The sequence below is a fragment of the Triticum urartu genome, chromosome 7A (genome assembly GCF_056163025.1).
Source record: "Triticum urartu cultivar PI428250 chromosome 7A, HENAU_Tu73, whole genome shotgun sequence".
NCBI lineage: Eukaryota > Viridiplantae > Streptophyta > Magnoliopsida > Poales > Poaceae > Triticum > Triticum urartu.
In genome coordinates, this window is record NC_141879.1 from 230574617 (window position 1) to 230589963 (window position 15347).

At 47.2% G+C, this 15347-nt stretch overlaps 1 protein-coding gene across 1 annotated transcript; it reads left to right on the plus strand.

The window, feature by feature from the left end:
- The first annotated feature begins 11216 nt into the window (after window positions 1-11216).
- On the plus strand, window positions 11217-15067 carry COX15 (cytochrome c oxidase 15). The gene is made up of 7 exons (XM_048688027.2): window positions 11217-11595; window positions 12124-12440; window positions 13071-13296; window positions 13372-13617; window positions 13701-13811; window positions 14156-14287; window positions 14547-15067. Exons 1-7 carry the CDS (start codon window positions 11347-11349, stop codon window positions 14715-14717), a joined length of 1452 nt encoding a protein of 483 aa, XP_048543984.1. The 5' UTR covers window positions 11217-11346; the 3' UTR covers window positions 14718-15067.
- The last annotated feature ends 280 nt before the right edge of the window (window positions 15068-15347 follow it).

A 15347-nucleotide genomic window follows, 5' to 3' on the forward strand; every position in this document is an offset into this window, starting at 1 on the left:
GTAAGAACCTGCACAATAAAGATGATCCTTAAATCAGTTCTGCTAACTGTTTCAAGTCTCAGGGGCTACTGATACATATAAATCGTCAGATTTACTCACCCGTACATCCTTTACATACTGATCCGTGGCTCTGGCTAGACCATCTTGAGCAGCACGGAGGTACGCCTCTCCAGAATTGAAGGCGTCAAACGCCACTGGTGAGAAACAAGCGTCATGGAGTACGGCCCAGCGGCGCCTATGATTCATGGCGCTATCGACTTCTGAGTTTGTAGCAGATAATCTATCCGCATCCTCTGTAGGGGGGTTATCCGGCGCCCGCCCCATATCGGCTTCTGCCACCATGTCCGGTCCTGGCGCCCGACTGGTGGAAGCGTGATTGGCAACATCGCCGGACATATTCCGGCAAGCGTTTTTTCTGTTAAAGAAACACGGGCGTCATTACATTTCGAGAAAGACGACAACCACTGAGCGGGGTTTTCTTATACCTTTGCGCCGGCGTCTCCGTCCTGACCGCCTTCCTTTTTGGCCTACCCGGCCTCGGTGCCTCTTGTTGGCGAGTTGCTGCGGGTTCGGTAGGGCATCCCAAATGCCTTCCCTATAAACGATGCCATGTGTGTATGGTGGGTGAAGTGGTTAAAAGGGGATCCTAGTTTTGGAGTTGGGATTTTTGGTTTTTCTTACTTGCGATGCAGGGAGCAGTCCGGGATAGTCGGTCGTAATGGCCACCATGGCATCGTCGTAGCTTAACTGATAGAACTGCCGGTCTATCAGCTCCACGAATATAACCGAATCTTCTTCAAGTCCGGAGTCGAGGGCCCGGTCAGGGTCCTCTGGTTGTGGAGAAGGGCTGCTGACCTCCTTTATGGATTTTCGCAGTTCCTGCCGCAAAGTGGCAAGGTGAATACTTATGACAAAGAATGCGGGAAAAATGGGAGCAGGGAGATATAACTTACCCAGCTTGGAGGATTGTACATGGAGAATCCATCCCATGGCTTGATACGGGTGAACTCCTCTTCCTCACCCTTGAACAGTTCGCACAGAACTTCCGCTAGAGCGGCAGCATTGTCCGGACCCTTACGCCTACAGTGGGTGGCGTCATCCGCCCCGTTATAACACCACAAGGGGTGCCCACAATATTAAAGTGGTTGCACTCCCCGCATTATGCAAATCGACATAACTTCGATTATTGTCAATCCTGATTGAGCCAGTGCTTTGATCCGGTTCATCAGATAGAGGACTTCTCCGTTGTCTTCCGCCTGGGGGCTCCGTGGGCGCCAACTTCGGCGCTTCTTCAGAGGAGCATTGTTGAACTCAGGAAGATCCTGCCGAACAGGGTCCGGAAGGGGAACGTCCTCCATATAAAACCATTCTGAAGGCCAGTCTTCAGATGGCTTCTTCGGGGTACCGGACAGGTATCCGGTATCGGTGATGCGCCATATTTCGGCTCCGCCCACTTGATAAAGTGATCTCCTCTGTATGCGAGGGACGAGGCAAAATAGCCTTTTCCACAGCTCGAAGTGAGCCTCGCAGCCCAGGAACAACTCGCAGAGAGCAACATAGCCGGCGATATGTAGAATGGAGGCAGGGGTGAGATTGTGTAATTGGAGGCCATAGAACTCCAGGAGCCCGCGGAGAAACGGATGAATTGGAAATCTGAGTCCCCTTAGTAAATAAGGAACAAGGCAAACCCGTTCCCCCATGGAGGGACAGGAAAGCTCTCCGCTTGCTCCCCGCCATTGTAGGTGGCAAGCCCGGCTCGAACGGGCACCATATACGCCGGAGGGAGAAATCCCTTAGTCTGCAGTTCGACTAATCGACAGTGCAGGACTGAACACCTCTCCCAATCACCGGGCTTAGGGCTACGAGGGCGGGAGGAGGAGCTGCGGAGGTCGACCATGCTGGAATGGATCTTTCCGAAACGCACTCTGATGGATTCTCACTAGGGGAGGATGGTATGGATCAGATCTAAGAATCCCCGTCCCTTTAATAGACAATTTATTTATCTGGCTAGGGTGGCGAATGTAAAAACACCCTGGCACCTCGTATTCATTCGACGCATGGGAGAAAGCCCTTATTGGGCACAGAAGCTAAGAGGTTCGACATTTATGGAGCCAGACACTGCTTACAAACACTTGAAAATTGAAGAAGAACCTGCCTTGCAATGCCGAAGACAACACTGCGCGCCGGACTCATCGTCATTGAAGCCTGGTTCGGGGGCTACTGGGGGAGTCCTGGATTAGGGGGTCTCCGGACAGCCGGATTATATCCTTTGGCCGGACTGTTGGACTATGAAGATACAAGATTGAAGACTTCGTCTCGTGTCCGGATGGGACTCTACTTGGCGTGGAAGGCAAGCTTAGGCAATACGGATATGTATATCTTCTCCTTTGTAACCGACCTTTGTAACCCTAGCCCCCTTCGGTGTCTATATAAACCGGAGGGTTTTAGTCCGTAGGACAACATACAATCATACCATAGGCTAGCTTCTAGGGTTTAGCCTCTTCGATCTCGTGGTAGATCAACTCTTGTAATACTCATATCATCAAGAATAAATCAAGCAGGACGTAGGGTTTTACCTCCATCAAGAGGGCCCGAACCTGGGTGAAACATTGTGTTCCCTGCCTCCTGTTACCATCCGCCTTAGACGCACAGTTCGGGACCCCCTACCCGAGATCCGCCAGTTTTGACACCGACAGGAGGTATGCCTAACAAATAGAGGAGTGATGTAACGCCCTCGATGCGGCTATATCTCCTACGTGTCGAAGCACGACTTAGAGGCATAACCGCATTGAAAGCAATGTCGTAAGTAAGGCAATCTTCACAATATCCCATGTAAATAGATAATAAAAGGGGAAGGTACATAGTTGGCTTACACTCGCCACGTCAAACAAAGTACAAAATAGCATTACATCATCCAATCACTCATGGCCCGACTACGGTGCCAAAATAAAAGATCAACCCAACATGCGACACGGTCCCGATCGCCCCAACTGGGCACCACTACTGATCATCAGGGAAAGACACATAGTAACGGCGTGAGTCTTCGTCGAACTCCCACTTGAGCTCAAGCGCATCATCTGGAATGGAGTCATCAGGCCCTGCATCTAGTTTGGAAGTAATCTGTGAGCCACGGGGACTCAAAAATCTCGCACCCTCGCAATCAAGACTATTTAAGCTTATAGGTAAGGCAAGGTAGTATGTGGAGCTACAGCAAGCGACTAGCATATATGGTGGCTAACCTGTTCGCAAAAGAGAGCGAGAAGAGAAGGCAAAGCACGAACGAAGAACTAGAGAACCAACTACGGCAAACATTACTCCAACACCGTGTTCACTTCCCGGACTCCGCCGAGAAGAGACCATCACGGTAACACACACAGTTGATTCATTTTAATTAAGTTAAGGTTCAAGTTATCTACAACCAGACATTAACAAATTCCCATCTGCCCATAACTGCGGGCACAACTTTCGAAAGTTCAAAACCCTGCAGGGGAGTCCCAACTTAGCCCATGACAAGCTCTCACGATCAACAAAGGATATACCTTCTCCCGAGACATTTCGATCAGACTCGGTATCCCGGTTCTAAAAGACACTTCGACAAGTTAAAACAAATCCAGCAACACCGCCCGAATGTGCCGACAAATCCCGATAGGAGCTGCACATATCTCATTCTCAGGGCACACTCAGATTGTCTAAACTTCCGGTAGGCCAGCCCAGAGTTGCCCCTGGTGGCCACCGGCGGCTGACGAGGTGGACCAACACTCAGAGGAGCACTGGCCCGGGGGGGTTTAAAATAAGATGACCCTCGGGCTCCGGAAACCCAAGGGAAAAAGAGGCTAGGTGGCAAATGGTAAAACCAAGGTTGGGCATTGCTGGAGGAGTTTTATTCAAGGCGAACTGTCAAGGGGTTCCCATTATTACCCAACCGCGTAAGGAACGCAAAATCCGGGAACATAACACCGATATGACGGAAACTAGGGCGGCAAGAGTGGAACAAAACACTAGGCAAAAGGCCGAGCCTTCCACCCTTTACCAAGTATATAGATGCATAGATAACAAGATAATATAATGATATCCCAACAAGAAAATAATGTTCCAACAAGGAACGATCTCCAATCTTCACCTGCAACTAGCAATGCTATAAGAGGGGCTGAGCAAAGCGGTAACATAGCCAATCAACGGTTTGCTAGGACATAGTGGGTTAGAGGTTTGACATGGCAATTTGGGAGGCATGATAAGCAAGTGGTAGGCATCATAGCATAGGCATAGCAAAAGAGCAAGCATCTAGCAAAGCAAAGATAGAAGTGATTTTGAGGGTATGATCATCTTGCCTGCAAAGTTGTCAGAGTTGACTGGATCCTCGAAAGCAAACTCAACGGGCTCCTCGTCAGCGAACTCTTCTCCCGGCTCTACCCAAACAAGACAAACAGCAAAAGGAACACAATCAACCACATGCAAATGCTCGAACAACATGATGCAAACATGGTATGCTATGCGGGATGCGATATGTGATGCATATGCAAGATTTGACAAGGAATGAATGAACCTGGCCTCAACTTGGAAATCCAAGAGTGCCACTGGAAAGGTGAGGTGATTTCGGTAGAAATCGATATAAAGAACACCGGAATCGGATGCACGGTTTAGAAATGGCAAGCAAAACAAATATGGCACCGGTCTGCGATAAACAGCAAGTAGCCATCTAAATGCATCAAGATAATTAAGCTATAGTACTCAAACATGGCAACAAAATACATGGCAGAGATCCATTCATAATGCTTGACAAAAGATGAACACTGAGCTACGGCCAATTCATCCATTAACAGGTTCAAACAAGCATGGCAAAAGTGCAATTGGTAAACAGGTTTCAGACTTAGTGAAATTAACACAAGCCTGGAATTTCAGATGAGGTAGCACACTTTGAAGCATGAAAACTAGATGTTACAGGAACCTAACATGGCAAAGCAAGGCATGGCATGGAGCTACTCAAAGGGATTAACAAAAGTCCCTTAGTGACCTTGAGCCAAAAGGGATCAGAAAATAAAATTGCAAGCATGTGAACATGGCAAAAACATAATCAGATCTCAGACTTAGTGAAAAATTGGAGCATGCAAATCAGATATCAAGTAGGCATATTTACGAGCTCGATGCACTCACTACAGAGAAAGACATGACAAACTAAGCATACCCCCATCAATAATACACATTATACAAGCTAGACATGGCAAGAACAACAACATAGCATGCACGGATCAACTACAACATCCTCCGCAAAATCGCTAATAAGTAGACAATCTGTCCAGATTCACGAAATAGCAAAAGTAGAGCTCGATTGACTCAAGCTAGGGTGCTCCATAATTGCAAACAAAGACATGGATGGATAGATCACTATAAGATTAACAACTCATCCTTACTGATAATCCTCAAAAGAGGCACGGATCACTAGGAAATAACATGAACATATGGCATATTGATAAAAACAGATCAAGGACTTAGTGGAATTGCTAAGTCCCTGAAATCAGCATTAACGAATGCACCACCTTGAAAGTTTGTGCTAGTCACCACACACATCACAAAAAAACATGGATAGCACCTCTGTAAAGATGGCAAAGCATATAACAAAACTCATGTAGAGCTCAGGGGCATATCATGCACATATTAATCATGGCAAAAATGACAAATAGCTATTTGGAGCAGCAGATCTGACAATTAACTCCAATAGCACTCTTCCAACAGAATTTCGGGCAACAAGATGAACTCAAATGAAAATGATGCAATGAGATGAAAAGATGTGCTCTCTGAGACGAACATTTTGATATGCTACATGCCCAAAACAGATCTACGGATGCAAAGTTACGGCACGATGAACATGGCAATATAATCTGCAGACTTAGGGAAAAAAAGGAGTCAACCCTAGGGTTTCAGATCTGGATCTGGATCTGGCCGGGCACGAGGATCACCGGGGTCGGCGCCGGAGTTCGATGGGGAGCTCGTCGGAGCTGGACTTGCCGTGGAGGAGGAGGGGGGCCGGTCGCCAGCGAAGTGGCCGGAGCTGGTGGCGGTGGCCGCGGACGGAGAGGCGGCGGCGCGGTGGCATCTGGTGAGGCGAAGAGGCGAGGCGCGGGCGGTCGCCGGAGCGGTAGGCGGCGGTGGTCAACGCCGGCGATGGGCAGCAGGGCGGCACGGTGAGGGCGGCGCGCCTCGCGGTAGGTGGCGGCGGACACGGGCCTCGGGGGCCCGGGGTGGGCTTCCCGGGCCGGCGGCGGAGGGAGGAGGCGATGTGCGCTCGGGCGCCACGTGGCGTGACCCGGTTGGTCCGGGCGAGCGGCGGACGCTTTCTGGTCCGAAACGGACGCGTCCGATGGCGGAGAGAGGGTATTTTTAGGGTTTCGGGAGAGGGGAACCGAGAATTTCAGAGGGGGGTATATTTATAGGCATAGAGGGAGCTAGGAGTGTCCAAATGAGGTGCGGTTTTCGGCCACGCGATCGTGATCGAACGCTCTAGATGATGGAGAGGGTTTTGGTGGGTTTTGGGCCAAATTGGAGGGGTGTTGGGCTGCAACACACACGAGGCCTTTTCGATCCCTCGGTTAACCGTTGGAGCATCAAACGAAGTCCAAATGGTACGAAACTTGACAGGCGGTCTACCGGTAGTAAACCAAGGCCGCTTGTCAAGTCTCGGTCCAGTCCGGAAATGTTTAACCCCCACACACGAAAAGAAGGTAGAAATGACCACCGGAGGAGAACGGAGCGCCGGAATGCAAAACGGACAACGGGGAAAATGCTCGGATGCATGAGGCGAACACGTATGCAAATGCAATGCACATGATGACATGATATGAGATGCATGACAATGACAACAATACACGGAGACAAAAACCCGAACCCGAGAAAATAAAATAACTTAGCGCCGGAAACGGCAAGAGTTGGATTACATATTAGGTAAATTACATCCGGGGTGTTACAAGTGAGACCTCCAACAAAGAAGAACTGACATAACCTCCAACGTCGAAAACATCATAGAAGATGCTAGTGAACTCCATTTTCGATGAACTCGAGCTTGTCATCAAGATGACCATAAGCTCCAAAACTCACAAAGAGAAGAACCAAACACGAACCAATAAAGATGATGCAAGGATGTAATGGTTTGAGCTCTCTACGAAAGATACAATCAGGCTACTCATCGAGAGCCCCCCTTGATAATACATCAATTGATCCTATAACCCGGTCTCCGAACTACCACCATGAGACCGGTAAAATAGAAAACCTATCAAGGGCAAACCATCGCCTTGCACATGGTCCACTTGAGCTATATGATGGCGATCTTGACTCCCTCAAGTTGGACCACCTTTCTTGATTGCGTTGGCTCGATGAAGACTAGTTGATTGCTCCCCCATACTCCATTATGGGTGATCCACTCTTCCGCACATCTTCACAAGTCCATTGTCACCACAATGGACGGCAAGCTTCAAGCATTTGATCTCTTCGTGATGCTCCACTTGAACTTGCACACCGCAACCTAACCCCATAAAGAACTCTCACATAGACCATGGGTTAGTACACAAAGCATAATGGATAATGCTTACCATACCATGGGATCACTTGAATCACTCTTTGTACATGGTCATAATCAACCTTGAATCTTTCCAACTTTCTCCATTAAGATGATGTCTTGAAGGTAAACATGAATGTTGACGCAATCTTATTCTTCAAGACATGCTTGCAATAAGCTCAACACTCACATGACCAATCTTTGGATAATTCCTTAAAAGCACCATGGTCAACTCATAAACTCCTTGAAACCAACAAATGGACTTCAAGACAAACCTATGGACAAATCCTTCAAGTATAACTCAAGGCAATCATTAGTCCATAGAGATTGTCATCAATTACCAAAACCAAACATGGGGGCACCACATGTTCTTTCACCGGGCATGTCCGAAGGGTGCCCGGCAAAGATATCCCAATTTTCGCGCAGGAACGCTCGTAGGGCGGCATCGACCGTCGAATCCAGCTGTGCTCCAATGGACCCTGTTTTGTTAGGATCCGTCGGGTGCACTTGAAATTTAACTATTTCATCTGCTGGTTTAAAAGAGGTAGATTTGGGCCTCTTATTGAGTATCACATCATCTTTGTCAACTTTGGATCGCAGGGTAGTTAGTTCTTCGGCCACAAGGGCTTCAGATAGTGCCTCAAGGGCCAAGGATGCAGTTTTGTTTTTCGGCGTGGAGTGCTTTATCCGGATCACTTGTAACTGTGATTATTCCATTGTCCCCCGGCATTTTAAGCTTCATGTACCCGTAATGGGGTATGGCTTGGAAGCGTGAGAAGGCGTCCCGCCCTAAAAGGGTGTGATATCCGCTATTGAAGGGAGCCACGTGGAAGAGCAACTCTTCGGACCTGTAATTCTCAGGCGTGCCGAATACTACATCAAGTTTGATTTTCCTCGAACATCGTGCTTCTCGGTTGGGGATGATACCTCGAAAGGTGGTACTGCTTTGCTTGATGCATGCTCTATCAATATGCATTTTGTCGAGCGTGTCCTCGTAGATGAGGTTGAGTCCACTACCGCCGTCCATGAGCACTTTGGTAAGTCGGAACCCGTACACAATTGGGTTTAAGACCAAGGTGGCAGGTGCTCGGACTGATCGGGTGCTTGGTTCATCGGCGGCGGTGAAAGTTATTGTCGTGTTGTTCCATGGACTCATTGCGGCTACTTGGTTAATTTCGGCGAGGTCGCGGAGTGCCCTTTTGCGCCGATTATTTGAAGAGAAGGTCTCGAAGACCGTAAAGACGTTAAGGCCGTCATCCTCCGGAGAATGCTTTTCTGGGGTAACGGTGGTGAGGATAGCCTCGCCGCTTTTAGCCACCTGCCGGAGTACCCAACATGCCCAAAGGTTGTGAGTTGGTTCGGTGCTCGGTGTTGCATGTACCTGACAGGGCTTGTCGAGGAGTTTGTCAAGGACGGACCTGTGTCCCATAAAGGGTTTGTTTTTCTTGCCGACAGGCTTGTGATCGGATGCCTCGTAAGGGTGTACCCGTTTTGCCCAGGCGGTGCGCTGCTTAAAGGCGGCTGGTTTCAATTGGATTTTTTGGGCCTTCCATGTGCTTTCCATCACGCAGTACTTCCATACTACGTGCAATAGTTCCGTGAAATTCTGTATGCGACGACGGTTGAGGGCATTCCGAATTCCCTCATCGATGCAATTGTGATGAAAAACCGAGACCGCATCGTCGTTGCAGCAATCTTTAATCTTGTTTTTAACAAGTAGAAACCTGGCCCAAAAGTGATGGACCGTTTCCTAAGGTTGCTGTGGTACATACATCAGGTCGTATATGTCTGGAGGGCTTGAATTACTTGGAGCGTATTGATTGTGGTGGGCAGGTGGGCTAAAACTTAAATCCCGGCCCAAAATTGTGTTCGGAGCTTGTAAAATATCCGAGATCACCGGTTCGGGTCTGGGAAGATCTAAGTGCTCCCAGGACTCTAAGTCCGACCCTGAGTTCGGGGGACACGAGATCTCCTCAAAAGGAAGAATATCCGGTTCAATGGGTTCGGAGATCCGAACATAGCTGGTTTTTAATTTATGGTAGGAAGTGTTCTTGTCTCGTTCCTCGACGACCGCCACCAGGTGAGTGATCGGCGGAAGATTGATTTCCCTCTGGTCAGGTTTAACCCCGATCCGATCATAGTCCGTTGAAATCCCCAGGGTGGCGATGCAATCCAGCAGTTCGTTCAAGGACGAGATGTCCGCCGGATCCATCTTTTCGGTGTGTTCGAGACCGATGCGGAGGCGATGCCTGGCGATCGCGGGGGCACCGTCGGCTTGGTGGCCGTGTGGGTGCCCATGGTGAAACTGCCGAGCTGGAGGACTTGTCTCGAAGTTAGGCTCCTTCCAAACGTGATATCGTTGTTGATGACAAGGCGAGCCATCGATCCTTCTATCGACAACACAATGGAACTCTCAATGAAAGCACCAATATTGATGTCAAAACCGGCAGATCTCAGGTAGGGGGTCCCAAACTGTGTGTCTGAGGATCGAGGGTAACAAGGGACGATGGGGACACATTGTTTACCCAGGTTCGGGCCCTCTTAAAGGAGATAAAACTCTGTGTCCTGCTTGATTGTATTCAATGAGAATATGGGTTACAAGAGTTGATCTACCTCGAGATCGTAATGGCTAAACCCCAACTTTCTAACCTATGAGAATTCTGATGATCTCCATGGACTAAACCCTCTGGTTTATATACACACCGAAGGGGCCTAGGGTCGTACAAAATCGGCTTGAAGAGGAAGGAAATAATACATCCGGACACTAAAACTTGCCGTTCACGCATAAAGGAGTCCTACCCGGACACGGGGATGATCTTCAGCGTTCATCTTCACGGCCCATCAGTGCGGCCTATGATGAATAGGCCGGGCACCCGAGGACCCCCTAATCCAGGACTACTCGATCTCCTTGAGCCTCTCATCTACACTAGAAATGACCAGGTTCAACTCGATTGCCAAAAAGAAAATGAGATGAAAAATCACAAAGAAACTCACCCAAGCAATTCATTGAACACTTGAAGGACGAATTAGGTGTCAGGGTCGGTCGGTGGCGTTGAGCCAGTGCCCAAGATGCTAGTGATAGGCGGGGCTTTGAGATGGCCGGCAGTCAGTGAAGGGGCACATAAGGAGAAGATGCAGTGCGTGCTCCCGACGATGGGATTGACGCGGCGACGACAACGATATAGCTTTATTTTGGTGACAACAGCAACCAGTGAGCATCTCGAAGTGGGGCCAGGCGGGCAACGAAGGCAGCGGGGTATCGATTGAGGCAAAGGATGGTCACAGAGGCAACACCTACGATGATGTGGCGCGGGGTGGGGAGAGTGCCGACGTGGGATCGAGGGGATAATTTTACTCCACGGGTGAGCGGTCGAGTATATTTGAGAGTCAGGACGGCCGAGGAGTAAATTTTTTACTGCTCTAACAACGATAAGGGATCGGTTATGTGCGGTTCAGAAGAACAAAACCAATTTTTTACTCTTCTAACATCTTTTATGTAATCCGCGTTAGAGATGCCTTAAGGACGGAGTGAGTAATAGAAAATGTTTAGGAACATTGCTTCTTTGAGAAGAAAAAAAATGATCGAATGTGTAGAACGAGCCGAAAGTTCGTATTCGGCCTAGTCTAGAAGTCGGGCCAGCCTATTTCCGAGCGTGCACACCCGCACGCATTTTCCGCGTGTAGTGAAATGCACGACGTGACCAGCGCCTAAACCCCACAATTTTTCCGCTTCTAAAATCTCCGGCGAGCTCTGCCTTCCGCTGCTTCTTCCTCCGCAAGCCACCGCGCAACCGCCTGCCATGATGGGGAGCAGGGTGGCCGCGTCGCTGCTCCGCCGGGGCAGGGACCAGGCCTCCGCCCTGATGACGATCCCTCGCCTCCCGAGGAGCGCTCCAGCTCCGCCCCCCGCTCCTCCTAGGGTTGGATCCGGCTCGTGCGGCGGCGGCGGCCGCCACCTCCCCCCGCCGCCACCCCCGCAATCGACTGGCGGCTTTTTCGCCGCCTCCCGAGTTGCCTCGTACCACGCCTTCCGCTCTTTCGGCCCCAAGGTGAGCGTTTCTCTTCCCTTCCCCTCTTCCTCTGCTTGCGTGGTTCCTCTTGGTTACGCCATCATTTTGTAGGCGCGTGAGTCGTACAGTAATTTTCTATGATTCGAATGTCGTGTGACCATTTTGTGAGATTTCTGTCTAAAGTGGCATAATGTTGGACTCGATGTGAGACATTCTGGTTTAGAGTTTAACATCTGATTACGTTGTAGTGGAAAAGGCTATCTGATTGCTGTAATAAACTTGTAGTTGTAGCTCCAATAATGCTTATTGCTTAGCCGTGGTCATGCTTTAATTTTTGCAGTTAGAGGAATATCACACATGCTACTAACCTGATAATGGTGTCTTAGTCGGCTGCAATTATTCAACTTAAAAGAGTTGATTGTTTTCCTTGGATATGTTGATACCAAGGAATACACTATGTAGCTCATCACAATCATCTGTTTAAATTTCAATTTTCTGTTACAAAATGCTACACTTGTTGAAAGTAATTTCCAAAAATTTACTGGTGCTTCATTTGCATCATGTTAGAGTTTTATGGGCCAATGCACACGGAAAATGTCTACTACTGCAGCTGCACTGAATTCAAATATGGCATACGCAACAGCAAATTCAGGACTGAAGCTGCTAGTTACCAAAGGGCCTCAAGCACAGAAGGCAGTTGGTATATGGCTCTTTGGATGTGCTGCCTGGGTGTTCAGCATGGTCATACTTGGTGGAGTCACTCGGCTCACACGTTCGGGGCTGTCAATGACTGACTGGAAGTTCGCCGGGGGCTTGCCTCCAATGTCGGAAGAAGAGTGGCTACTGGAATTTCAGAAATACAAGCAGTCACCTGAGTACATGAGGTAAGAATGCAATCGATGCATTCATTATTTGTCGCCTTGCTCCAGTCTTTAATTTTTACTGTCCTCTCAGACGATCGTAGCATTTCAAGGAAGTCCTGTTGGTGCTAGTGCTACAGATTTTCACGTCTCTTTTGCCTCAATCCTTAACAAATCCCATTCTCAGTTTACGATTCTGAGAACAAGTGTTTACAGCTTTAATCAAAAACATAGCTTAGATATTTAAGTTGCTTGAAACAAAATAAATGATATTTCATTTCCTTAGATTAGATGCTCCGTAAGGATTGATTAATTGTCATCACTGGCCCCGCTAGAAAATGCCTGTGAGATCACATTCTAACTTGATAATCTCAACACTAGCAGCCTATATGAAGGTGCTGATAGAAATTGTGAGAAAGTTTTGGCTGGGCTTTATTCTCTGTTCCAGTTACTCTTTTAGAGAACTTGATATGGTTTTGCTAGTTATGTGGTAAAGTAACTTCACACATTTTGTAGGAAGAAAGCATAAACTTACTTTTGGCTCTAATTATTGTGAGATCTTTCGTTTCTCTCATCTGTAGTCAGTTGCATCTAGCTCTTTTCTCCTTCCATGTTTCTGCTAATGTGACAGCAGCATTCATTTAACATTTCTAGGGTGAACAAAGGAATGAACCTTGACGATTTCAAATTTATATACTGGATGGAGTATGCACACAGAATGTGGGGAAGAGCTTTGGGCTTTGTATTTGCTGTTCCTTTTGCATACTTTGTTGCAAAAGGCTATGTTACCCGCCAACTTGGCGTCAGGCTCTCTGCTCTTTTTGCACTTGGTGGTGCGCAAGGACTGATTGGCTGGTGGATGGTGAAAAGTGGTCTTGAGGTACTAATACAATGCCCTTGTTGAACTAGTAAGTTTGTGGCTTAGAGGTTCACCACTCGTTTTTTCTCATATTAGGAACCAGCATCTGAGTATGTTGAACCAAGAGTTAGCCCATACAGGCTGGCAGCTCATCTGACCTCTGCATTTGTTATATATTGTGGTATATTGTGGACTGCTCTTTCAGTAGTAATGCCAGACCCTCCGGCTGAATCAATGAAATGGGTAAAAGGGGCAGCAAAATTTAGAAAGCTGGCAATTCCTGCCAGTGCTGTTGTAGGCATTACTGCCATATCTGGAGCGTTCGTTGCAGGGAATGATGCAGTATGTCAACACTTCTCTTGCTCTCATAGAAACTATGCTTAGCTTCCGTTTGCCCTGTATGCCTAATTATTTGTTATGACCAGGGGCGTGCATACAATACATTTCCGAAGATGGGTGACAGTTGGATTCCAGAAGATGTGTTCAGTATGGAGCCTTTTATACGTAACTTCTTTGAAAATACATCTACTGTGCAGGTAACATTTTGTCCGCAATCATGATAGGAGTTTATAGCTCTGAAAATTATGCCGTGTTAAACTTCTGTTGTTAATTGGTTTGCTCATTCATTCTCTTAGCTCCTTAGCGTTTGAGTTATTCATTTTTTCTATGAAGGGTAACCTGGCTAGAATCATAAACTTCTTTTTTTATATATTAATCGATAGCTCCTTCAAAAAAATGCATCAATCAGTATTGATAAGAGTCTTATCAGTACTAATTCTTGTGACCAGTTCACTAATTCTTGTAGCACATAACCCACATCTTTTTATGCAGCGGAGAACTTGTTGCAGGTTAACATGTTTTTTTTTTCACATTCTTGTAGCTTAATCACCGAATTCTTGCTACAAGCACCTTATTGTCTGTGAGTGCCTTATGGCTGGCTGCAAAGAAAGTAGATATGCATCCAGCGGTCAAATCTCTGGTTGGAAGCACACTTGGGATGGCTGCTCTTCAGGTATAGTTCACATGTTTGACTCTCTTGTTGACATTGTGTAAATAATGTTTCAACTATCCATGCAGTTCTGACTTATAAGCTGATTTAAAACTCATGACCTCTGTATAGCTGATGAATGATTTTATGAAAATTATCCCAACCTAACATTTCGAAACTGCAGCATCGAACGGTTTCGGTTTTTTTTTGCGGGGTGTCGAACGATTTCGTTACCCATATTAATACATGCAGCACTATAACTGTGCTACCTGTTTCGTTTCAGGTTACATTGGGAATATCCACACTTCTGATGTATGTTCCTACCTCTTTAGGCTCAGCTCATCAAGCTGGGGCATTGACACTACTGTCACTGATGATCCTTCTCACTCACACATTAAGAAGACCATCACCAGCTCTCTTGAAGTCACTTGCTTCTGCTGTGAAATCAACCTGATACCACGCCATGAATTAGTCACAATGGCTATGTGATATATTTTGCCCTTCTAATGTGCACTGGCCCCCTTGTTTCTTTGAGTGCTAAAGTATTTTGGTAAAAAAAACAATTCTTGGGTAGAGGCTGCTTCATAGTAGTTTTCTAGCGCCAAATAGTACAAACCCTTCTCGAAGTTCTTTTGATACATCACAATTTTGCATGCAGTATCTCATTCTCGGGGTGCTGTACAGAAGTGTGTACTCTGATAGATGTTATCTGTTGAAACATACAACGTACGTACCAAAACGCTGCCAAGATTTGGTTCATCTCTAGTTATGTATATAATGTATAAATAAGTACCAAGAAGTGCTTATTGTCCGCCCTAATTATGCCTATGTGAGCTCGTTAGGTTTTGATCAATGGTATGCCAGTATGTGTTCATGTACCCGGCAATGTACATTTTGGATGTGTAGAGGTACACTATCGGTTTACATAGAAGCAGTAACAGTTTTATGTTGAACCCTTGTACCGACCGAACACCGAACGTTCATTGGAAGACATAGCAATTGCGAAGGATTTGAATGGCAATTTTTGTTATTTGTGGATGGCAAGTTCAGTTGGCAAGCATGACAAATCCGCCTAGTTTATTTT